Genomic DNA, 25,070 nt, shown 5'->3' with positions numbered 1-25,070 from the left:
AGATTCTTTACCACGTGGTAGTCAAATTGAGAGAGGGAGGAAGAGATGAAAAAGGGAAGAAGGGAGGAAAAGAAAGGAAGGAAGGAGAGGAAGCCATCGAGACAATCAAGGACGCACCTCTTGTGACTTCCTTTCTTCAGCTAGGTCTCCTAAAGGTTTCAGTGTCTCCCAAACAGCACCACGAGCTAGGGCTTGAGTCTTCAACACATGAGGCATCTGAGTGACACCTGATGTCTATAATGTAATGCTGGATGGACAGGGTATAATCATCCCTTCATTTCTAACCCGTAACTGTATCGTTAGAGTTTCTGTTTCTACGATGAAACACCATGACCAAAAGGCATGCTGGCTGACACTTCCATTTCATTGTTCATCACCAAAGGAAGCCAGGATAGGAATTCAAACACGATAGGAAGCTGGAGGCAGAAGCTGATGAAGAGATCATGGAGGAGTAATGTTTACTGGCTTGGTCTTCATAGCTTGCTCAGTCTGCTTTCTTATAGAACCCAGGACCACAAGCCCAGGGATAGCCCCACCCACCATGGGTTGGGCCCCACCTCATCAATCACTAATTAGAAAATGCCTTACAGAACTGTCTACAACCTAATCTTTAAAGGCATTTACTTGTTTGTGATTCCTTCCTACCAGATGACTTTAGCTGTGTCAAGTTGCTGTAAAACTATCAAGTACAGCATTTTTAAGAAAATGCATATAATATTAAATTATTTTTAATAAACATACTGGTTTTTACCTTTTGCAGAGGTAGATCCTTTTATAAACAAAATCATTTTTCAAGAAACTATCCAAGAGTTATAGTTGGGAAGCAAGGAATTCTTTATTTGCTTTCTGTTGACAATCTAACTTGTCTAGATTCTTGTAAAATTAACAACAGAAGAACAGGCTCAGGCCAATGCAAAACAAGGACTCAAGATTGTTTTTCTGCGTTGTTTAGCATACTGCTTTCTGGTCTCCGGCCTCCTCAGTGTGGAGGTCTTCAATGCAGTATCTTCAGGTTCTATACTGCCAGTGTCCAATTTGCTCATTCAACAACTCCAGGGAATATTTTTTAAAAACTTTTTTTTTGTTTTTGAGATTATAATATAATTCTCTCACATTCTTTCCTTGTTAACTCCTCAAACACATTCATGCACCTCTCCTTGTTCTCTTTCAAATTCATGTATTTTTCATTAATAGTTGTTACAATCACACATGTATATGTACATGCATACATATTCTGTAATATAAATTGCTCATTCTTTTTTAGTTTTAATTTTTATCGTTTTTCTTACACTACACATTTTTCCACTCCCCTCCCTTCTTCCCTCTCCCCTTCTACCCTCTCCTATCACCCCCATGCTCCCAATTTACTCAGGAGATCTTGTCTATTTCTCCTTCCTACTTAGAACCATGTATGACTCTCTTGGTGTCCTCTTTGTCATCTAGTTTCTCTGGGGTTGTGGGTTGTAGGATGGTTTTCCCTTTGTTTTATGTCTAAAAGCCACTTATGAGTGAGAACATATGATATTTGTCTTTCTGGGTCTGGGTTACCTCACTCAATATGTGTTTTTCTAAATCCCTCTATTTGCCTGCAAATTTCGAGATGTCATTATTTGTTACCACTGAGTTGTACGCCATTGTGTTGATGTACCACATTTTCTTTATCCATTCTTCGGTTGAGGGGCATCTAAGTTGTTTCCAGACTCTGGAATAATACGAATGATGCTACTACGAACATAGTTGAGCACATGTCTTCATGGTATGATTGAGCTTCCTTTGATAATATACCCAAAAGTGATATTGCTGGGTCATTCTAATGCTAAAATGTTTTTTAAAATACTTATCTATGGTGAACACATGCATGACTATTCATATCCTTCCATAATTTCTGATTCAATTTTCATTAGCCAAAATCATCTACAGGTTGTGTTGGTTTGTCATCTAGAAGGCAGGACCACGCAATTGCTGAGAAAGAAGTCTCTGGGGCCAAAAGGCCTGAATTGATACTCTGTGCCATTGCTCACAGGTAGTTTATTTGATCCTGGGAAACAGTGTTACCTCTCTGTATCTCTTCTACAATAAAACAGGAAATAACCCACAGTGTGTTATAATAATTACATTCATTCACAAAAAGCCTAGCTCATATTCTCCATTTACTTGGAATCATCTAAAAGTTCAGAATATTCTGTGGTGACGAAAATTAGGCAGAATCTAAAATAAAAAGAAGGAAGGCTGAGGAGACAAAACTGAATTCTGAGAATGGTAGAGCTTCTAATGGAGGAATATCATCTACCATTCACTTCATCAGCATGTGTCTCTAACAGTTCAAGAGAAGAAGGGACATCCCTTGTACCTTTTTCTTCTCACACAGGGAACTCCTAAGAAGCTATTTCCTAGTGTCATGAAATAATAAACACAATCACTCTCAAAGTTCTCGCTTTTTGTTTTTTGGTTTTTTTTCCTATCTTACATCTGGAATCAAGAGCCAGCCAAGCAGCCAGGAAACCTACAAGTTTATCCCAGAGAACTGGACCGAAGGCCTTGGGAGGGCAGGCTCTGCTCTAAATGTTAATGACTTTCTGTGGAAATCCCATACCATGTCATTCTAAAGTGTGTGTGTCTTCCAAAAGCATTCTTCACAAACATTGACTGACCATGAGAGGAAGAAGGCTTGAAAGACACATGGATGTGAGTAAGTTTACGTCCCTGAGGAACATGCCCTCGGCTGGAAGAAAATAAGAAACGGAAGAGACAGATTAAGAGCCTCAGACAATTTTGAAATCTGAAAAGCACAGCGGAAAAATCAAGCCAAAACTTTCTGTTGTTGCTGCTGCTGTTACTGTTTTGAACAAAGGCTTAAGTTGTACCTTCGGATCCAGTACCATAAGGTGTAATAAAGTTGAAACATTCCAGAGTGGGAAGAGGAGGAAGGCTACGAGGAGAAGGGTGGGGAGGTGTGGGTTCTGGGACTGGGATGGGTGGCATGTCATGGAGCTCTGCCCTCTCCAGAGCACTCCTGAGCTCCAACTCCTGCATCCAGCAGGCCTCTGTCTCCAAGCAACTCCTCCCCAGAATGGCGGAACTAATCAGACTCATCCTTTAAACATCTTCATCCTATTGCTTCATAATCAGCTTCTAATGCTCTGTTCGATAGATGTGGGGCCAGCTAGACCCAGCGCTTGAACAGCTGCTTGGGGCGTGGAACTATTCTCTGCGCCATTGATCACAAAGACAAAAATCAATCCTGGGTAAGAAGAAAGAAGTTAAAAATAAATTGCAGGAATTGATTTCTGTTCAGACCTTGTGACTCCCAATTTAGGAAGCGGGGAAGGAAGAGTGTACGTGTGTGGATCCCCCTGTCATGAAATCATTTTCTACATCCCAGGCTCAAGAGCAAAGTGAGGATATTTTATAATATACATAATTCTCTTTTAATGCATGTTCTGTATTATTTATTTTTGCTTCTTAATAACTATCAGAGGTGAGAATTCATTTAAACCATGAACTCCCATTAGAAGAGAGGTAAAAGAGGGCCAGAGAGATGGCTCACTTAGTGAAGTGCTTGGCTCTGCCGAGCGCGAGGACCAAGAAAGGACTACAGGTAAGGAAAATCTCCAGCATCCAAATGAATGCATAGCAGTGCACACCTGAAGCCTCAATACCAACAAGACAGAGACTGCAGTTTCCTGCGGTTCATTCTTCCACTGGTCCAGCTCCATCAATGAGTCCTGGGCTCAGTGAGAGACTTTGTCTCCACAAATAGTATTGAAACTGATGGACAAAGATGCTTGACATAAAAAATATCTATCCCCCTTGTACATCAGTGTGTGTGTGTGTGTGTGTGTGTGTGTGTGTGTGTGTACTGCACACACCAGAGAGAGAGAGAGAGAGAGAGAGAGAGAGAGAAGGAGGGAGGGGGAAGTAGGAAAGGTTATGCATACCTGTAATCCCATTACTGAGGAAACTAAGGTTAGAGTGCTCTGAATTGGAGGCCAGCTTGAGCTATGTAGTGAAAATAAATAAATAAATAAATAAATAAATAAATAAATAATAGAATCCAAGCAGCAACCAAGAGAAGAAAATAGAGTTTTGTCTAGCTCACTACAACATCTCCCATGTGTGGCTGCTGTGCTCGGTGGATGGTAGCAACTTCGGAGATATCTGTTGAGCATCTTAATAAAAAAATGAATAAATTCCTATTTCTGTCTCTCACCACTATGCAGATTTGTTCATAGATTTATTCATGTTAGCAATTATTGGTCTTATTCATTGTTTTTGCTCGTGTGTGATCCCTCTCCCCCACATTATCCCTCTTCCCTTGTATTATAAACTCACCTATGGCAGGTACTATATTTTCCTCATTTGCATATTTATTCCTATATGTGTGATCTCCAGGGATCATAACCTTATTTACTTTTGGACTTTTTTATTTCATATTTTCTCTGTTTATTTCTCTCTTGTGTTCCCAAGAAGCTGTGTTGTAGAATGGAGACAGAAGGAAAAATCAGCAATTCTGTGGGAGATTTTCTACAATGCAAATACCCTTTTCCCCACACAATTCTGATATTGAATAAATGAGATATGGAAATCTGGGTAGTTTTCTCTTCCTATGCAACCAAAAGGGACAACCCATATAGTGAGCAGATTGTTGGAATTTTAGGGTGAGAAATTCTCAGAAGGTCCCTCCTGGACCATTGCTTTCCAAATTGGGCTCTTGGAAAAAATAAGATCCATGCAAGTGCCATGAGAGTGTCTCTAAGGGGACAAAGAATATTCTGGGGGTGTGGTGAAGCTGTATAGACCCTTGGCCTTTTAAAGTAGTGAAAATCCACACGCATCTGCTTTCTATGCTGAGATTCCTCTGATGCTTTTGTCTCAAAAGTAGTTGGTGCTCAGCAAAAGCTCCATGAAGTTTCACAGCCCTTCCTAATGCAATCCCTTGTCCTGGAAAACAGACCTGAGCTGCAAAGTGAGCGCATGGTGACCCAAGACCACACACGTTAACAATGAAGATGAACTCATGCCAGGGGACGCTGCCCCTCACTTGCCTGTCTAGCCAAGGCATGCCAACTCCTGTTATGAAAGGTTCTTTACCTTAGACACTTCTTAAGTGTTTAAGTTGGATATCTTATGTAATTCCCCTGCCTCGAGAACCAGATGGAGCTCTGCTTTGTCTGGTAAACCCTGCCTCACTGTGTGAAACCCTATGGGTTTCCCTTGCTGCAGTATGTTCCAGAAAGAGTACTTTCTTACATGTTTTGAGGATTTCTCATGGAGCGTGCTGTTCTATTATTACTCAGACCTAACAGGAAGGGGGTGAATTGCTTCCTTTGCTGTTTTCCATCAAACAAAGAGAAGCAGGTTGAGCTTTCAATAATGATTGTAAAATGAATGTAAGAATAAAAGAGTGAAGGGATATGTGAATTAGTATTTTTTCTTTGATTGAACCTATCCCAACTCTAGGTAGATGAGATCAAATCAAGCTGACTGATTTATCAATGTTCCTGTCATAGGGAAACTTCAGAAGCCTTTATTCTTTGACTGTAAGGCAATTCATAGACACCATCCTAAACGCTGCTTGCAGAAAACCAAAACGTTTGCTTACTCCATCAGGCAGGTTTGAAGTTAAAAGCAAGGTGATTAAAAAATTTTAAAGCTAAAACTCTGAAATGAATAGACTGTGTATATGTGTATGTGTCTGTCTGTCTCTCTGTGTGTGTATGTGTCTGTCTGTGTGTGTGTGTCTTTCTGTCTGTCTCTCTGTGTATGAGTGTGAATGTGTATCTGTCTGTCTCTCTGTGTGTGTCTGTCTCTCTGTGTATCAGTGTGAATGTGTATCTGTCTGTCTGTGTGTATTTGTCTGTCTGTCTGTCTCTGTGTGTGACACATATCCTAGTTAGAAGGGTAATGGAAAGAGAAGAGACTCAAAAGTCTACTCCTCAGTCAACAACCCAGCTCCCTTCATTATTGCTATGGTTGTTTTTACAACAGTACAATTATCTTTACTAGGAAAAGCTGGGAGATGGCGCAAGAAGAGTAGGTGTCCTGGACTTGCAAAGGAATTGAAATGGGCACGCTTACCCAAGTCACAACTGCACAGCTCCTCTGAGTCACAAGAGATCCAAAAAAGCTACCTTCCCAACCCAAAAATGTACCAAGAAAATTATCAAGTGAGCGACAAGAGCAAGAGAAGAAATGGATGAGAAGGAAGATTTGCCACTGCCATTGTGTCCTCATGTCGCATCCCTGGCATGCGTGTGTGAGTAAATCCTAGACATGTACGTGAGGGTCATCTCTCAGAAATACGGGAATGACTGCATTGTACTGGATGGCATTAAGCCTCTCTTTGGCGGATGATGCACAGTTTTGAATACAAAACAAGACTTTCTGTTTTTAACACAGAGTTCACTTGTCGGGGAGTAGACGAAATTTCCTGCCCCAGTATCTAGAGAAATTGAATAACGCCCACCTATTGTGTTGGTAAAGTCACCCAGAAAAGCTCCTGAAAAGATCAGTCCAGTGCTAGTGTGGAGAAAAAGCAAACATGAAATAGGCTTCTGTCTTCTTCGGTCATGTGTTAGGGGCTCAAGCATCTGTGAGGTCATATGTTTAGCTTGCTATTTCCTTAGGAGAAAAAGTAAGATTCTCTACACCACTGAAGCTTGGCTACCCCCACTGAAAATGAAAAGACAGTAGAATATCTATCACATAAAAGCTCGAGAACATTGAAAACCTGAAATAAGCTCTTCATATCAGACACAAATTTGGCATTAAGTAATTGTGAGGTCCTTTTCCTACTATGACAGCTTTTTTAGTTTGATGATGGTTGGAGAAGATTCATGTGGTCAGGGAGAAAGAACACTCTGAAAAGTCATTGCTTCCAAAATTGAAAACAGCAAGTATCCCAACTATGTGAGAAATTGCAAACTGTGTGGCTACTTTGAGCTGATGCTGGAAAAACCCCTGTGTTGTCTTAGACCACACGCCTATCTTCTGGCCAGGACTCAGAGGCTGTCTCTAATGATAAGAGGCTGTATAATTAGCTAGCATGAATGGCCATCTTTCTTGCAAAATGCACTGTCCAACCATTGTATAGCTAATCCTGCCTTCTCTCGGGTATGGAGAAGCTACTGTCAGTTTTCCTAACTAATCACAATAACGTAGCCTTCTATACAGCTATTCACAGTTAATCAAGAGTCCAATCAATGGGTGGGAATTCATGCCTGGCACTGCAAACCTAGTCAACCACCTGTGGCTACAGTGATCTCAAACCCAATCGGAAAACTTACTCCCACCATTTTCTTAAATCAATTGTTTCTAATTGGATTTTAAAATCCCTCAGTAGAGTGTGGCTCATCCTCGCCGAAGAAGTTTCTGCTTTTCTACAGACAAAAGCGACTAAAACAATGTCCACCTGGTCAAAATGAAGAAACTAAATGTGTGTGGGGAGCCCCGCTCCAACTGGTACATCTACAATGCAATCCTGAATGCACCCAAGGCTCAGAACATTGTGGAAGAGTGAACAGAAAGATGACGACAAGAGACAGAGGATCGGGCCAGCAGCTGTGTGATAGTATCTTCTAGACCTGACAGAGGCACCACAGCACAAGATATGCATAATGACTGTTCTGTTGGAGCCTCCAGAATGCCCCTGCATGGTCTGAAAAACCCCATTCCTATCCCTCCCTCTTTCCAAATCCCACCTACTCAGAGAGTCTCCAAAGGAAAGATGCAAAAAAGCCCAGGTCATTCTTGACAGCTGCGACAGCTTCCTCCCCTGAAGGAATAACCCAGGTCCCTGCTCACGAGCTCAGCTTTTGACCATACTTGGGCACAACCCCAGCTGGTGGTGGATGTACTAACAAGCCATCACCAGTCGCTTACAACCTATAAAGTCTCCCTGCTTTAGTTGGGGAGGGGAGCACTTTTCTAGCCTGGATGTTTGGAACTGGAAAGCTCGCCTGGGAGTTGCTTTGCTCAAACAAAACTGATTATATTTTTTTCAGTGCAGCTTGATCTGGCTTACTGTGTCAGCAGAGAAACTTACTATCAGGGGGCAGAAAACATATTAATGACCATGGCAGTTGACCTGCCAATGTGAGAGGGGGACATTTCACAAGGCCCCATCCGTAGATGGAGAGCTACAGATAATCAATGGCTGTTCAGAGAAAGAAAATCATTTTTTTAAAACAGGAAGCACTACAACACAGTAATAATTAAAGAAGAGGCTATGAATTCTAGAGGTGGGGCAAAGGAAAAGTTGGGGGGGTATAAAATTATGTAAAAATAGCTTTCATGTATGAAATTCTAAATTTAAAAAAGTAAGAAAAGAGAACAGTTGCTCCTAGCTGTTGTGTCGCACGCCTTTAACCCCAGCACTGGGGAGGCAGGGCAGGCAGATCTCTAGGGTCTCTGAGTTAAAGGCCAATCGAGTCCACAGAGTGAGTTCCAGGACAGTCAGGGATACACAGAGAAACAATATCTTGAAAAACAAAAACCAACCAAACAACCAAACAAATGACAAAGGACAACTGCTCAGAGGAAAAACAATTAAGCTCCTATAAAAATAATGAGAATAATTTAACACCCTTAGCTTGCCACACTCCACCCATCTGTACAAGAAAGGCAAAGAGTTACTGCAGAACACACAGCAAATTGCAGAACCATTCTCTGGGAGTAATGAAAGGAATCCCTGGGAGTAATGAAAAGAATGTGAGCCTGGGATACAACAGGTGTCATGATTTCCACAGGCCCTCATTAGATTTCTTGGGAAGACACAAGTCTTTTATTAGGCACTTGTACAGTAAAGCAGCATCTGAAGAGGAGAGATTGCATGCATAAAAGACTGATGGTTTTCAAGTGAATGAGCCTTGATAACCCTGGAGCCTCCTGGCCTCTACACTCTGAGCAGAGTACCAGGATCATTTGCATTTGGATATAATTCATGCTGAGAGGGCTGGGTAGGATTCCTCAGGGTAGAGGGAAAGAAAATCAAAAAGAACACTGGAAAAGCCAACGCAGAAAGAAGGTAGGTGGAAGGAGAGCCACCTGTGTATACACCTACACCATTTAGGATAGAGGTTAAGTGTTGGGAGGAAGATGCTCCAGATTAGGCAGGGCAGCTAGGAGTTCTGAAGATAGGCTGGGTCAGTTAATCACTGAGAAACGTTGTAAGTATATAATTCACAGGCATCTTTGGCAAACTCAGCCAAAGCAATTTCAGTGGAGTGGCAGAGGCAGTCCCAGGTGGGTTAGAGAGGGAAATGGGAAAACAAATGAATACAGATGATGCTCAATAAATTGGGTGGCAAATGAAATATGAGACTTGTATAAAGAGGAATATAGAGTTCAAAGAGAGTTCAGAGGCTTTGTTGTTTAAGAATGGTAGATATTTGAAAATGTGTGACTATTGATGGACGTTTCAAAATAGCCATTAGTAATTTAAAGGAAAAAGAGATGGATTGATAATCTAAAACTAAGAATGAGAGAAAGAAAGGGTCTCAGTATGAGCGTTGAGAGCCTGGTGCCTTTGTTTCTGGAATAGTTCACTGTACCCATGATTCTAGCTACACACTAAGTAATCTAAATATTTGAGTCTTTCAAAGAGAAGTAAAGCCTGAGTAAGATCAATTATATAAATGGTTTTTAATTTCATTTGGAGAGAAATGACCGAGGAATAGGAAACATGCAATTAGGAATCAGGAAACAGAGGGGAGAAAAAGCCATGTCAGGAAAACTGCTAACTAGCTGTCATGGTGGGGTCCTACTGGAGAAAACCTCAAGTGTATAAAGTTTATAGCTGTCGACCTGGCATGGGAAGGGAAGATGCCAAGACACTAGCAGCTGACTCTTAGAAGATGCATTGTCTCAGAGGTTCTTGACTCCCTCAAGGCTTGTGACTGCCCCAGAATGGTCAAGAGGTCTCCTGTGAGAGCTTAAATCGAGGATAGATCAGCTCCAGAACAAAATGCAAGTGTCCTGCTGTGCAGCTATGGCAGGGTGATAGCAGGCCTCCCTTACACACAGCTAGTGACAACGGTAAGCACGAGCCAGAAGGACAAGCAGTGGAGACTTTAAGATGTCCCAAAGGTTCATGGAGCACATCCCTTCATAAGTGCAGCAGCACTCTGATTATTCCTGAGAGCATCTTAAATAGTACCAGCAACCGTTACACCAAGCCACTGGTTTAATACATGCCATGTCCCAACTACATGCCAACTGAGGAATTGTCCTTGGCACTGGGTGTTGAAAACACGTGTTTCCGATTCTGGAAGTGTTTCAACTCTGCACACCTAAAGATGTCTTTATTGGATTTCTTTTGAAGATTGTCTCTATCTCTTTCATTTCTCTTAAAACTTCTGCATTGTAATAGTGTCCCTAATGATGAAATTGCTATTTATTTAACATTCAAAAAGCTCTCCCATTAAAGCTGAATTAACATCATTTAAAATATCACCAAATAGTTTTCTTTGAATAATTACACTCTATTAATTACTGCCATGGGGCTTTTTTTCCTACCAAAAAGAGAACAATTAGAGAAATCATAGCTACACCATAGAGAGAACTCTCCATCCCATGGTGATCTATAAAGTAGGCTTTTCAATAAAGTATCAAAACCTCGATGAACCAAGAGTAAGACGCTCTACTTCTTAAAAGATAATTAATGCCCAGAACACATCTGGTCTCATGGGATCATGAGAGACTGATTTCTTTGATGACAGAACTATGGAACTTTTATGGGAAGATTTTATCATGCACATACGTTGAACCAGGAATTGATTCCATGAATGATTTAAAAATGAATTTGGCAAAGAGACTGAGTAGTCTTTCATGTGGCAGGCTGATAAAAAAAAAATAGCCTTAAAACAGGGTGTCTATACACAAAGGAGTGAGGCTGAGTTTTGTATGTGGATTAGTGTCAGTTCTTGCCTCTTGTAGGGCTTTGTAGTTTTCAAAGCGTTTCAAAGACATCATTATCTCCCTTGATCCTCACAACAACCTTCCAATTTGCACAGGGCAAGTGGCGCGATTCCACCCTGGGGAGATGAGGAAATGAGTGCTCTAGGAGGCTAGGGAACCTGTCAGCGGTCCCTGGCTGGAGGGTGGCCGATCCCTGATTACACGAAAACCAGGGTCTTTCCCCCAAATTAGACTCCTGGCTCCCTGAGTCATGGCTTGCTTGAGAGCAGGCACAATGTCTTTTGCCTCTGTCACATCCTGTTGCACTTACCATATGGTACAGGGCTCAGCAGAGACTGGCTTTGAACACGCATTAATGGCCAGCACTTCTGAGACATCTCGCCTTGTAAACAGAGCTACTTTTCTGTGTTTATACACGGAATCCTTAAACTCGAACAGCAACTGGTTGGCTTGGATTTGGTGCCATAGTCCCTCAAGAAGCAACTCTGCACATTGTTCCATCCTCACTAGAGGGGGCTTCCCTCTTGACTACATCCACAGGACAGCCCTGCGGGTTGGATATTTGGCACTAAATGAATCCATATCATACTGTCTGTTCCTATGGTGTTTTCATGGTGGTTTACAAAGGATCCAGAAGACTGTCGCCTATAAGGGAGGGTGAATTGAACAACTTGGTAAGACTCTCACCACGCTGACTTTCTCATTTCTGTAGGACAAAACCATGCCCCCTTGCTCTGCACAAATTGTTGTAAGACACATGGGAGATTCCGAGACTGTATGTGAGCCCTTCTAGGTATGTTTTTAGGGCTCCTCTTGTCGTTTCTCAATTTTCATGAACTAAAAGTGTCTTTCTACTGAGCATTTAATTTGTTGTATGTGACCTTCCAGGACAATATCAAGCTCAACTAAGAGAGTGAGGAAAATCCTTTGTCCTGGGCTAAAAGCCACAGATACCAGAGAGTATGCAGGCAATGACCTCAGTAGTCCAGAAGACTTTTCCCTCCTTCAAGCTTTCATTCTCTCTTCCATTTGAGCATGTAATTTGTACTTGTTATCAGTCTAATTCCTCTTGCAGTTTAGATACTTGAAGGAATACAAGAGAATGTGAGTACCAGTTTGTTCAGGGAGTGGATGAATCCTCACATAAAAGGAGACCTCGCATCCCATCGTGGGAAGCTAGGACAGAACATCATGAAATCTACTATGACTATAAGAAGCCTTACAAAGCTGTGTTCTTGATTGTCACAGTCCCTAGTAGCTGGGGTATGGACTATTTTTCCAGAGGAATTTTAGAATGATGGTTGCTGAACTAACTATTCTTCAGAATAACCACTATAAAAGCCACCCTATAGTGGGGTAAGTGACAGTGTTTTCAACCAACTTGGCTCAGCACACAGAAGTCAACTTGAAGTCCCCCTTCCCTATAGAGGACAGTCTGTTTCATTTATCCACGTGGAGCACAGGCCACTCAAATAGATTCTTCCCCACTAGAACACAGCTTTCTGGGCTGGAGAGATGGCTCAGCGGTTAAGAGCACTGGCTGCTCTTCCAGAGGTCCTGAGTTCAATTCCCAGCAATACTTGGTGGATCACAACCATCTACAATGAGATCTGGTGCCCTTTCCTGGCATGCAGGCATACATGGAGGCAGAACACTGTATACATAATAAATAATAAAATCTAAAACAAACAAACAAAAAAAACCCGACTTTCTCAGAAGGATTAAAGCCATTTGATTTCATCAAGAAACACAAGACAGGAAAGGCACCAACAGGTTAACAAAGCCACAGCTTCTTGTACATCTTCAGCTCAAGGGCGACAGGAGATCAAGCATAAGGTCTCTCTCCTCCAGCAACCTGTTGAGATGACCACCAGCATAGCTTTGCCAGGCCTGGCATAAAAGCGGAGGCATAAACTGTGCAGTCCCCCTAAATTTCAGGAGCAGTGGGGGTAGTTTATAGACCCCCTACCACACAGAGAAGAGAAGACTAAGAATAGTAGATCCAGGAAGGAGAATTGTTTTTGGTTATGAGAAATGTTTTTCTTTAGAGATGCGACTAAGGTGAAATTTTCATGGGAAATTAATATCATGGGGAGAAGCCTAATGGACTAATCAAATGATTCTCATTATTTAGAAGTTGACTGGGTTGTTTATTTAACTGCGCTCTGAAATTATATATACACAAACATGGATACATGTGTGTTATATGATATATATATATATATATATATATATCTTATACAGAGAAGATACAGGCTTGATCTCACTTGTCCACATATGAAAAGCCTGACCTCTGACCCACACAGTATTGTAGTCAGTGGCGTTTAAACACTGTCAGCGCCAGAACCTGATCATTGGTTAAGTGAATGGGACTTAAGTAAAACAATAAAAAGAGTGAATGAAAACCCGACGTCCTCTCTCTAAGGAAGTGCTAAGAAAGCCAGTGAACCTACTGTCCCACAATCCTTTTCTACTTTTATTTTTTTTTAATTTTGGAAATGAAGCATAATCCCAGAACATTACATGTATTTGTAGGTCCTAATGTGGTATTTGCTACATGTGTATATTGTACAATGCTCAAATCAGGGTACACACTCACCCTGGAAAACTCATCACACATCTGAAATCCTCTCTTCTGCCAGGTGCCGTGACCAAGGCCGTCATCACAGGCACGCAAAGGTGCAGGATTACATAAGAATTGCTTTCTACTGTCTGAGTAGAGCTTACTTCCCTTTGAGCAAACACTCTCCATCCCTCCCTTTCCTCTACTCTTCCCCAGTCTCTGTCAATCCATGCTCCAGCCTCCACTTCAGTGAGATCAGCTATTGCAAATGTCTATGTGAGTGAAAACGGGCAGTTGCCGTCTTCTGTGCCTGGCTGATTTGACTTGACACAATGATCTCCCGTTATGTCTGTCTCACACCAAGAGATACTATGTCATTCTTCATCAGAGTTCTGTTTCTGCTAGCATTACAGACAAACTTAAAATAGTAATACTAGAAAAACTAAGTGAAGATTTTTCCTAAACTCATGAGCCCTGAAGCACTTTATGCTAAACTTGCTGTTATCTACTTGCTAGAATTGTTTAATAAATAACCTACTTCTACTAAGTTCTACCTTCAACGCCAAACTCCTGAGGGAGAGTTAACTCCCTTCCGTAGAACACAGTCGTTGAGGCCAACTTTAGACTCAGGCTGAAGTGCTCTCCACAGCCTTCCCCCTTTATCAGCGGCTACTCCTTGAGAGGAAGTTACAGGGCTAGCAACCTGCTCCCCAGCCTGGAATACTGTCAGACATCATCTATGAGTTTGTACCCTGAAGAAGTGGCCTTGTCAGTTGGCGGGTTTTCTTCTTCTGAGGCATCTTTATTCATGGAACAGAAAGGAACCTTCACTGCCCTTGGTTTAGAAACAGATCTTGGTCACCAAAACAATCTCACCTTCTTCATACATTTTCCTGACGCTTATTTCAGTTTTCAAATTTATACTCTCACAAATGACCAGAAATTTACAAAGTTTCAGAAAATTATTTGAGGAAACTTTTCATTATTTTAAAATGCACATTCAAAAATAATTAAAAATAACTGACAGCATAAAATAAGGAAAATGAAGCAATCACAATGTCCAATGACAGAATTGGATGTCAACATCTGTAAGTCCAACGATTCAGAAGGCTGAGACAGGAGAATAGTGAGTTCAAGGCCAGCCTAGGCTAGAGAGTTAGACTCTGTCATTGAACAAACAACGCTAAAGAAGAGATGGCAGGAGCACGAGGGATGCTGGGAGCTACTGGAGTTGAACTCAGATTACTTCTGAGATTTTTAGAAACTTGAAAGAAAGGTCAGCCACATCACCTGCATTTGATGAAGGAAAATGGAAGCTTCTCCCCTCCAGCAAGGTCAAAGGACCTTGGGTAGAGAGGGCATGGCACACAGGTCCTGTGGCTCCAACCCAGTACCCCACTGTCCTTTCCACCCCCTCACCTGTGCTCCCAGCCGCCCCTGCCTGCACCCCCAGGGGAATCCTCCACTGATGCTCATCCAGGACAGGGTGAAGGGTTCTTCATTTAGCCAAGAGCAACATATGTTTCCCACTAATGCGGCTTTCATCGCATCGCATTATAATTGTTTAGCTGCCTGTGCTCTCGGCTGGGCAGAATGTGTTTTAATATATTTAAATGAATGAATAGCAACGAGTACGGAATAACACACTGGGTAATTCCTGGACAGCGTTTTTTATAAAAACGCAAAGGCGCTCGACACACAGACATTTGTTATGCAGTGAGCAATTGCCAATTACCTGAAGTTGCCTTATATTGTTAGCTGCAGAAACAAGATTTCCTTGCCTGAAAAAGATAACTAGCTATGCTCCCTGAAAATAAGGACCATGTCTTATCGCCTCTGTTAAGTTCAGCCCAGTAAACACTTATTGAGTACCAGTCACTATGCGAAGTGCAGGGGAAACAAGGATGAATAAGATGTAGTCGGAGTCCTCATAGTTTACAGACCTGACTTGAAGATACAATAGAAACAGGCAAGAATGCAGCTATGGAGCTCGATCCAATCCAGAAGGAGGATACCAGGGAGGGTAAAGGAAGTGCTGCCTACTGCTGAATCTTAACTGAATCTTAACGACTGAGTTTGTCTCCCTAAGGGGCATCCCCAGCAGAAAGAAAATACAGGAAAGGCATGGTGGCCAGAAGTGTCATGGTATGTGCCTGGAGACTCAAGAGTCCATGTTCACTGAAGGGTTAATTAAAGCAAGGGAGGTCTGTGGGAAGCAAAGGTGAAGAGTTCTGTGAGGCTGATTCATCGCAGGGCCCCAACTGTGGAGGCTCTCGCAGACAATGCCAAGGAATTGGATTTCGCCCTACAGGTGATTAACAACCACTGAGGCTGGGGACATTGATTTTTATTTTAAATAAAGGACTTTGGAAGGAGTTTGTGAAGGCGCTAGAGGTTTGGTGTGCTGATCTGAGAGCAAAGAAACCAGTTAGTAAACTATAGCAACATTTCAGAAACACATGATAAGGATTTATAAATGGTTTTAAATAGCCAAGTAATTACAATGTGCCCCCTTCTCCTCATAAATCATCCTCCAGCAGCAAACCAAACAGGAAAGAGCAATGCAAACTCCACACTTAATGAAAATTTAACCATGAAATACAATCTGTGTAGGAAAGAAGCTACATATACTATGTTCCAGAAGGTTCTGCCTTATAAGAAAAACTGCTTAGAGGAAAAAAAAACTGTTGAGTCACACAGAACTGAGAATGAAGTAAGACTCATGCTAAACAAAAACAAGACCTTGATCTTTCATAGAATCAACCTCCTAGATTTTTTGCATTTTGTGACCCAAGGGACTCAGGTCATTAAAAAATAAGCAATAATTAAAAATATAAAGATACAGGGCTGGAGAGATGGATCAGTAGTTAAGACCACTGGCTGGTCTTCTAGAGGACCAGGGTTTGATTCCCAGCACCCCCCACAGCCATGGTGGTTTACATTCACCTTTATTTCTAGTTCTAGGGTATCCTAAACATTTTTCTGCCCTCCATGGGCATCGGGATCACAAGTGGTTACACAGATATACATGCAGACAAAAATGCCTGCACATACAAAATTTTAAGTATTAAAGAGAATATGAAAAAATGGTATAAGAATGATGAACTGATTCAATAAAACAAAAAAAGAGAAAGAGACAGAAAAGAAATATCAGTAATATTAAAAAGTGATTATTCCAGGAAGCAAACCAATTGTAGCCACATTTCTGTAATTAAAAACCAGCTGTATGACAGTTGAAGAAAATAGCTCAGCAATTGAGAGCACCAATTGCCCTTCTCTAGCAGCTTGGTTTGATTCTGAGGACATACATGGTATTTCACAGCCACCTGTAACTCCAGTTCCAGGAGATTCACGGCCCTCTGCAGGCACCAGGCAGCCACACAGACAGAACATATCCATAGATGCAAGTAACACACTACATATATGATATCTGACATTGTTTTCTGACCTCCAAATCCATGCGCACACATCTGTATTTTCATAAACATATTGTACATGAGCACACACACACACACAGTAACCTGCACATTCAGTGGAGAAGAGTTTTAAACAGAAGTTGAAGAGGCAAGGGACACACAACAAGGAGGGGGAGGGGCATTGTCTGTTATTGAAATCATTGGCAGAGGAAGAGATGGAGGAGGCAGAGAAGTTAAAATATAATATGGTCAAATTAAGAAAGGAAGTTAAATCAGGAAAATTAGACAGAACGGCCCTCTAAACTACTAAATACTAATTCATGCACAGTGCAAAACTGTTTTAGCTCATTTTGTTCAAATTTGGGGCAGGATGAAATGCTGTCTTCACTCTGTGGATTCAGTCTCACACATTCTGGGTCCTATAGGAAGAGAGCCCAAACCATGAAAGTGAAGTAAAATACGTCTTTGAAGATATCATAAAGGGGCTTTTGAGATGATAACAATGAAGAAATTGAATCATTAGAATGAAAGAGACACATTCCCGGGGGTGAAGGAGTATGGTGACCACAAGGCATACACAAACATGTCAACAAATATGATGAAAAACTCCAGGGGGAGGGACTAGCAAAAATAAACAAAGGGGCACTCCTCTCCCTAAATGAGAGCTAGGAAAAGCAAAACAAGACATCTCAAAGAAGAGAACCACAGATTGCCCTGCCCCAGCAATAGTCAGGTGCTCAACAAGCCAAGTTCTCAGGGAAAGAGCTCAGTGCGTGCATTGTAGACCTCGAGAAAGCAATATTCAAACACACGAGGAAAGTTAAGAGTATTCATACATCCAAGTATTACTTGTTTGCAAAACCTCATCAAAGGACAAAACAGACAACTGAGAGCTAAATGAGGGAGCTTTTCTCAAAGCCTGATGGGGACAGGTAGATATATCCACCTATAAAGCCAAGATTAAAACCAATGCAGGAACGGGGGTGGGGGTGGGAGGGCAGAGGGGACACTGGAGAATGCGCATGTGCTAAGTGACTCAGATGGCAGCTATCCTTTGGAAAGGGAACACAGCAGGAAGTCACTACACAGCCTATTTCACACCTGATTCACAGTGTGTCACAAAATATTTAAGTCTACCAAAGTCACATGCTAAGACAGTACGGCAAACACTAGAAAATTCGGTAACCAACTTCAAGTGAGTGGTGGAAGAATTAATGAGAAGAAGGAAAACAGAAACTCAAGCAGCACACTGGCTTTATCATCATTCACAAGAAGAAATCAAAAGAGGTTGCCCCAAAAACAGAAGATTGGGTATTTTGTACACAGCTATAATCCTAAACTATGCAGTTAAAACTAAAATTAAAATATTCAGCTCTATGAAAAGAACAGATGGGAAATTAAGGAAGACAAACCATAATAATGAGAGTCTTAAGCCGCCATAACTATGCCCTGAGCACCCACTGGCAGAAGTAAGGCTTACGTGCCACTTCTATAGAGGTCAGTGGCAGAACTCCTGTGGCGGGGGAGGGATGATTAAGTTCCAATGGGAAAGCCCTTGACACATGGTCTGCTCTGCGTGGAGCTTGACTGTAGGCTGGCAGCATTCCTCTATAACTTCAGTTTTCAATAGTTGATGGATTCAAGTAGAGGTACTTTACCTATGCTTATTTGGTGATTGAAGAATTTTTGTGTTTTTTTTGTTCAAGTTTATGCCACTTGCCTTATAAGCAAAAATGAATCAAGCAACAGAGTACTCTACCAGCTTTATGCCATTATCTTTAACTCTTAGTTGTGGTCTTATTGGCTGGCTTCTTCTCATCTTCCTGAATGTAATTATTGGTGTGCTCTGGGGACCAACATTTGGTTCTCTCTCTTTCCTGTCTTTTCTTACTCCTCTGATTTTCTTTATGGTTTCCAAATATTATCACATATAGCATACAACCTTCCAATTTGTATATTCAGCCATAATAGCCCTAATGCCCCTTGCATCGAATCTCTGACTTCCCACTTTACACCTCCATGCAGGGTTCAAGAAAGCCAGGCCCAACACATCTAGCTGTGTTTCCTATTACTCTGCCCCAGGTCAAGTCATCAAATCCTAGAACCCAACAGCAATATATCCCAACATCTGGTCCCTGCTTACTTTTATCCATAGTATCCACCATCATGTGACACACTTTATAGAGAAATGAGCTTATAGTGGAAGATAAAAGGCATGGTACATGTTCATAGAACACCACTGTTCCTGCATCATTGTGGTGCTTGACAAAGGTTGTTACATAGCAGAGTCCTAATGCAACCCCTGGTGTGGGTGCTACCGCTGACTTCCTTTTATAGAAGAGTCAAACACGTAAGTGGGGTAAACCAGAGCCTGAGAAACTGCTGTACCCTAAAGCATCTCCTCTCTCTCTCTCTCTCTCTCTCTCTCTCTCTCTCTCTCTCTCTTTCTCTCTCTCTCCCTCCCTCCCTCCCTCCCTCCCTCTCTCTTTCTCTCTCTGTATGTGTGTGTGCATGTGATGTGTTTCCCACAAAAATTAATTCCAATAATTCAAGAAATTTCTGTATTCCTTGTCTTAGCCTCAGCAGCTAGAGGAGGGACCACACATGTAGCTGACAATGAATCAAACCTTATTGAAAACTGCATGCAGCCTCACCTCTTTTAAGCAAAGTGAAGATTTAAGATGATTAATTAAAGAATCTTTGCTTATAGTATAATGAAAAATAGTTTAAACTTTTTTTTATAAAATTGTGTATCTACCTGAAGAGTTACAGAATACATTATGAAACACATTGGGCAGGGAAGAATATCTGAACAGTCAGTTTGAAGGCATGTTTCCAAAAACAGTCCAGCCACATTCATCATTATACACAGCATTAGCATTAAGAAAGGACAGTCAGTTTGGTAAATTCATAAATCACCTCATGCTCCCACATTTAAAAATTTTCAGCAAAGATAAAGAAAAAAAATCACCTTATGTGGGGACCATGGCAACGGGAGTGGAATGGAAGTAAATATTCAAGTCAAAGATGCTGCAAGCAAGATGCAGATTCCTTCAGCTTAGCAAGTGTGAGGGCTATGGCTATGCTAGGGTCTGCTCCAAGTGGACTGGAACTGGGTATGTCAGCTGGGGTGTGGTGAGAGCTATTAAGCACAGTCACCTAGAGCACATGATGGAGGTCATGGCTCGCAGACCTAAAGGCATCGGGATGTGGAGACAGTGCTGAACCCCACAGGAGTGCCCAGGCAGTAGGTCCTGGCAGCAAAATGTATCAGGTCAAGGGCGGGAATCTAAGGAACGGCCAGAGTAGTAACTAGCGTTGCATATTTTTGCAGGGTTTGTGTTCAGTGAGCACCCATAAATGAGACAATGAGAAGGTTGTTGATATCCCATGACTTTGAAAATCAATCCTGAGATGCTGACTTCTACACTCTTTAAAGCTGATTTGGGGTGGCAGGCTACTTCTCCTGAGTTTCTATCAATACAACACACATTCACTTGCATTAAAATTTTGCAGGGCCAAAGGTGAGAGACATAAGAATTTAAAATATTGTTCTTCCTCCCAGAGTGTAAATTTGATTTGGAAAGGAGAAAAATCTGTTCACCTTTGGTAAAAGAGAACTCTAATAATTCCTGGGCTAGAGATCATAATCTGGAGCTATAAGATGCACTGAAGGCAGGATGCATGCTCACAGAGGAGATGACACTGATCGGGACCGAGAGGCTAAGGAGCAGGCAAAGAAGTTCATTCAGGAGCAAACTCAGGGTAAGGTCAAAGTTCGAGCTTCCTTGGGGAAATCATTTGTCAAACAAGTTAGAGTAAACCATGGAAAAGTAGATTGGGAAACTAGAGGTTGTCATCAAATGTCAAGCTTAATAAATCAATCTATCATCTATCTATCTATTTATCTATCATCTACCTACCTATCATCTGTCTATCATCTATCTATCATCTATCTATCTCCTATCATCTATCATCTATATCTATCTATGTATTTATCTATGTAGCTATGTATCTATCTATCCATCTATCTACCTATCTGTCATCTACCATTTACCTACCTATAGCTCTTTCTTCTTTTGGGGTGTTGCCTTTTACTTTCCCACGTTTCCCCTCTATTTTGTATCTCCTAGAACTACAAAGTAGACACTTCAAAAATCAACTATTTCATTTAGTTTCCTCTAACAGTCGATTTCTTGCAGGAAAAGACTTGAGAGTTAGACATTCTAAAAAGAATTAAGCTCGGGAAGGGGAAGGGACAACTTGGTGAGCTTTAGACTTTTCCAGAAAGCGAAATCTGGTGATGTCTAATTCATTGCAGGATTTCACTTCCAAGTTAGACGAGCCACGTTAGACAGAAATAGAACATGACTTTGATAAATTACTTAAAGTCAAAGCCCATTAGACATTTGACTTTTAATAACCTCCAACCCTAGCCTAACCATCTCAAGACAGCTCTGTTATCATGAAGTAGCAATCTGACTGAAGAATTCCCTGGGTAAGTAAAGTCCCCAGGGTAGAACACTGACCCGGAAAACCTACAAAGTACAGTCTGTAGTCTCCCTAGTGCCCGGCACCACAGAGTAAGTAAAGGGCAGTGTCCTGGCTCCACGTCTTCACATCGTCAGGAAAGCCATTGTTGTGTCCTAGCAGGCAGCCAGCCTCACTCTCTCACTTCCTACCACCAGCTGCACTAACAATGCCCACCTGGATGAAGATATATTCATCTTGGACGACCAGGGAACTAATGTCGATGGAGCGAGCAAAGGGGCCACTTCGAGTTGTCTCAGCACATTCCTGGATCCTGCAGGTGAGGTAGTGGGCATCTGAAAGAGAAAGTCAGGGTGGCACTTAGCAGCAGGGTAAATGACTAGCCAAGGCCCTAGACACACACAAAGATACACATTACGCGGAAGCACAGACAAGCGATTTCTAAAACAATAATGAGTTCCTACTTTCTTATACAAAAAATTTGAAGGCACTACTCCCCAGATGGGGGTAAGAGGCTGGGTAAAAAGTTAATCTCATTTACTGCTGGTAAAAGAATAAATTCACTTAGTTTTTTGAAGAAGTTATCAGGAATTTACATGCACATGTATTTTTACACAACTACTTTTAATTCAAGGAATGTTTCTAAAGAATGTCTCAGACATTTTCACAAAGAGGAGTGGTGGGAATATTCACTGTGACGTTATCATCTACAGCAATGAAGAACTGAAAATAGGCCAAATGTCCATGAATTAAGGAAAATTTGAATGAGCTAAGATATAACACACGACAAAGTGTCATGCTGCGATTGAAAGATTTGGTGGTTACATAAGTGCCAACAGATTTTACTCATGTGCATTGCTTTCCAAACTTTTGAAAATGCAAATCTCATCGTGCACAAGTAAAACCTAGTTTATGACTTAAAATACATCTTTAGGTACATAGCTTTGTGCTACAGTTACAGAGGAGTGATTTCAAGGCCTCAAATGAAGATTAGATATGGTTACTTTGGGAATGGGATAGACTTAAATTATTATATTATATTGTAGTATTGCCTTTGATTTTTGTATAATATACATCCTTATTATGTTTTCAACAAGAATACATTCACTAACTACTTTCCTGAAATTTGTATAATTATTTGTAAAAGTAAATCTGCATTTATAATAATTTCTGACTCTCAAGAGCATCTACACATGACTATAGAACCATCCAGGAAAACAATGTTTTCAATTTCTTTCTCCTTCAAAAAAATCTACAAGAGAGTCTCTGTGAAGACATCAACCTGTAAGTAGCCTTAAACATGGTTATTGTTCATTTTATGGAATTTTAAAGTAAAATTAAAATAAAATAAAAATAAGAAGTAGATTTCTTTAAAACTAAAAGTAAAAAAGCTTTTTTCTTTATATTTAATTTCACTTTAATGTTAAAATAACAAAGAAAGTTTGTTTTTGGGGGGTCGATCATCAACAATCTATAAGTATAGCTCTGACATGGCAGTTCGGGCCTATAATCTCAGATAGTCAGGAGGCTGAGGCAAGCAGATCAAGGCTGGCACAGGCCTTAATGAGTCCCTTTCTTAAAATACTTGGCTCTAGTTCATTACAGGCAAGCTGGTTTTGAGACCTTCTGGATATCTATGGGAAAGTGCCTGTTTATTTTTAATGCAAAATATTCTGATTTTTAGTTTTGACAGGTAATTTAAATTTCAAATGTAGTACAGAACAACTTTGTGTAGCTAAACAAACAAGACTACATTCCAAATGAGACCCAAGAGTGACTTCCTTCCCACCTGGGCTCTTTCACGTATCCCAGGCCACCTCATGAGGGAGACAGACGTTTTTGTAAGCCCTAGACCCTGACCCTGGAGGAAGATCAGGCTTCCAGTACTTTTGAGTGTGCATTGAGTGTCTCCTCCCCTTTGCTTCTGTTCATACATGAAGCCAAGAGTGGCCTGGTTTCCCACTTTCTGCTGAGAAGAGAGAAAGAAGACCAGGCTCCCAGGCTGTGCTTTGGAGCACAGGGTCTGCCCACCAGGGATCTGCTTGCATACGTACCAGTACCAGCTTACTAAATTGTTTCTTGAATAAAGCTCCAAAATACAGCAAAAGGCAGCAGTAAACACATGTAAAGAAATCACAAATGCCGACATGACAACCTGTGTCCTTGTCAACCTGGTCTCAGAAAGCTCTGCACACGGGTAATCAAAGGTTCCCGTGGGAGGGACATTTGCTTCTGCTCATTCCTCCCTGGCTATTTACCACGCTCTTTGCATCTCAACACCCTGAAAGAAGAATCAAGTCTTTTCAAGGCCACCCTAAACAAAATCAAACCTTACCCAAACCTTGGCCTGTGACAAGCGGGAGACAGTGCCAAAGGCATCCTACTTCTTGGCTCTGGCTCCGCTTGCCACTGTGCTGCATGGAATGACAGGTTCAATTTAGCAGGACACAAGCACTAAAATGAGTTGCTGAAATCCACTTAACATTCAGAGACCTTGCCATCTTTAGCCAGACTCGTATACTGGAAGTCTCCATGCCTTGATTTTCCAAAACCCAAAGATACAATAATAAGTACCATTGTGCCCACTGCCTGATGAGAACTCTGTGGGAGAGAATGGGGAATTATCAGGCAGTCCTGGCTACCAAGCAGAAATGACAGAGGGTTACTGGAAGAATTTTGGGTGTCAAGGATGAGCAACAAATGCCGTTTGTCTCGGGTTCTGCATTCCTAACAGATCTCAAGTTGAAGTACAGTGATAGTCTCACCAAATGAGGATAAATATGACTATATGTAAAAGTTCTATGATGGAACCCAGAAGGACACTTACCATACACATTGAAAATCCCAAACAAGCTTCTGATAACTTGGCCGTATTAGTTTGTTTCTTTAACAGCACCAGTTACCAGACGTGTAACACTTTGTGTTACTTGCCCTTGGATGATTTAGAACATATCTCGTCTGGGAGGGGTCAACAATATAAGATTTTTTTTAAACCAGGATTCACTATATTATGCATTAAAATGCTTAGCATATTGTTAGTACATTTTTTAAAATTGGTAAATGCCAATTATATTTTAAAGCAAAGAAAACAAAAAGGAGCTTTGGTTATATGTATTCCTCATATACTCCAGTAACAGCAAAGACATCTGTCTTACTGTCAGGGATGAAACATGTGTGTTAATGGTAAAGTCATATCCTGAGTTTATATTGATATGGGCATCCTTTAAGTTTCAGGGAGGTGCACAAGAGAAAAACAAATGCCTTTCATGGAAAAAAAAAAAAAAAAAAAACAAGAAAAAGAGAGGGGCGTGGTTTTGAGTTTAGCCTGTGGGTGGGAAAGTAATGCTATGTGAAGAAGAAATCCTGGGAACTTGAAAAACTTCAGCTGGACTTCAGCGTAGACAACACTGCTCACCCATACTGCCAATCATGCGTGATGGATGACTGACTGGATCTTCACCATTATTATTAAGATTAAATTTTCTGTTCTTTATTTGAAACATTCCCAAGGGAATAACAACAACAACAACAAACCCACCTCATTTAGATACCCCCATGAGAAAACCAGGTAGATTTTCCCAACGGTGAATGCTTTTGACTAGCATGTTTCTAAATGTAAAAGCATCTTTCTCGTGCATCCTAAGAGCTGGTGTGGTGGTTGCTCCATTAACTAAAGGTCACAG

The 25,070-nt window shown here is 41.2% G+C and overlaps 1 protein-coding gene across 1 annotated transcript in view; it reads right to left on the bottom strand.

The window, feature by feature from the left end:
- The window catches only part of Sorcs3 (sortilin related VPS10 domain containing receptor 3), a 628,415-nt gene that overhangs the window by 127,841 nt on the left and 475,504 nt on the right, over nucleotides 1-25,070 (bottom strand). The window contains exon 7 of the mRNA XM_038331480.1: nucleotides 21,604-21,722. Coding sequence (XP_038187408.1) covers nucleotides 21,604-21,722 — 119 coding nt within the window. The remainder of the gene's footprint in view (nucleotides 1-21,603; nucleotides 21,723-25,070) is intronic.

The sequence above is a fragment of the Arvicola amphibius genome, chromosome 1 (genome assembly GCF_903992535.2).
Source record: "Arvicola amphibius chromosome 1, mArvAmp1.2, whole genome shotgun sequence".
In the NCBI taxonomy this organism is placed as follows: Eukaryota; Metazoa; Chordata; class Mammalia; order Rodentia; family Cricetidae; genus Arvicola; species Arvicola amphibius.
Note: the sequence above shows the minus strand (reverse complement) of the source record. Positions and strands in the feature narration are given on the sequence as shown.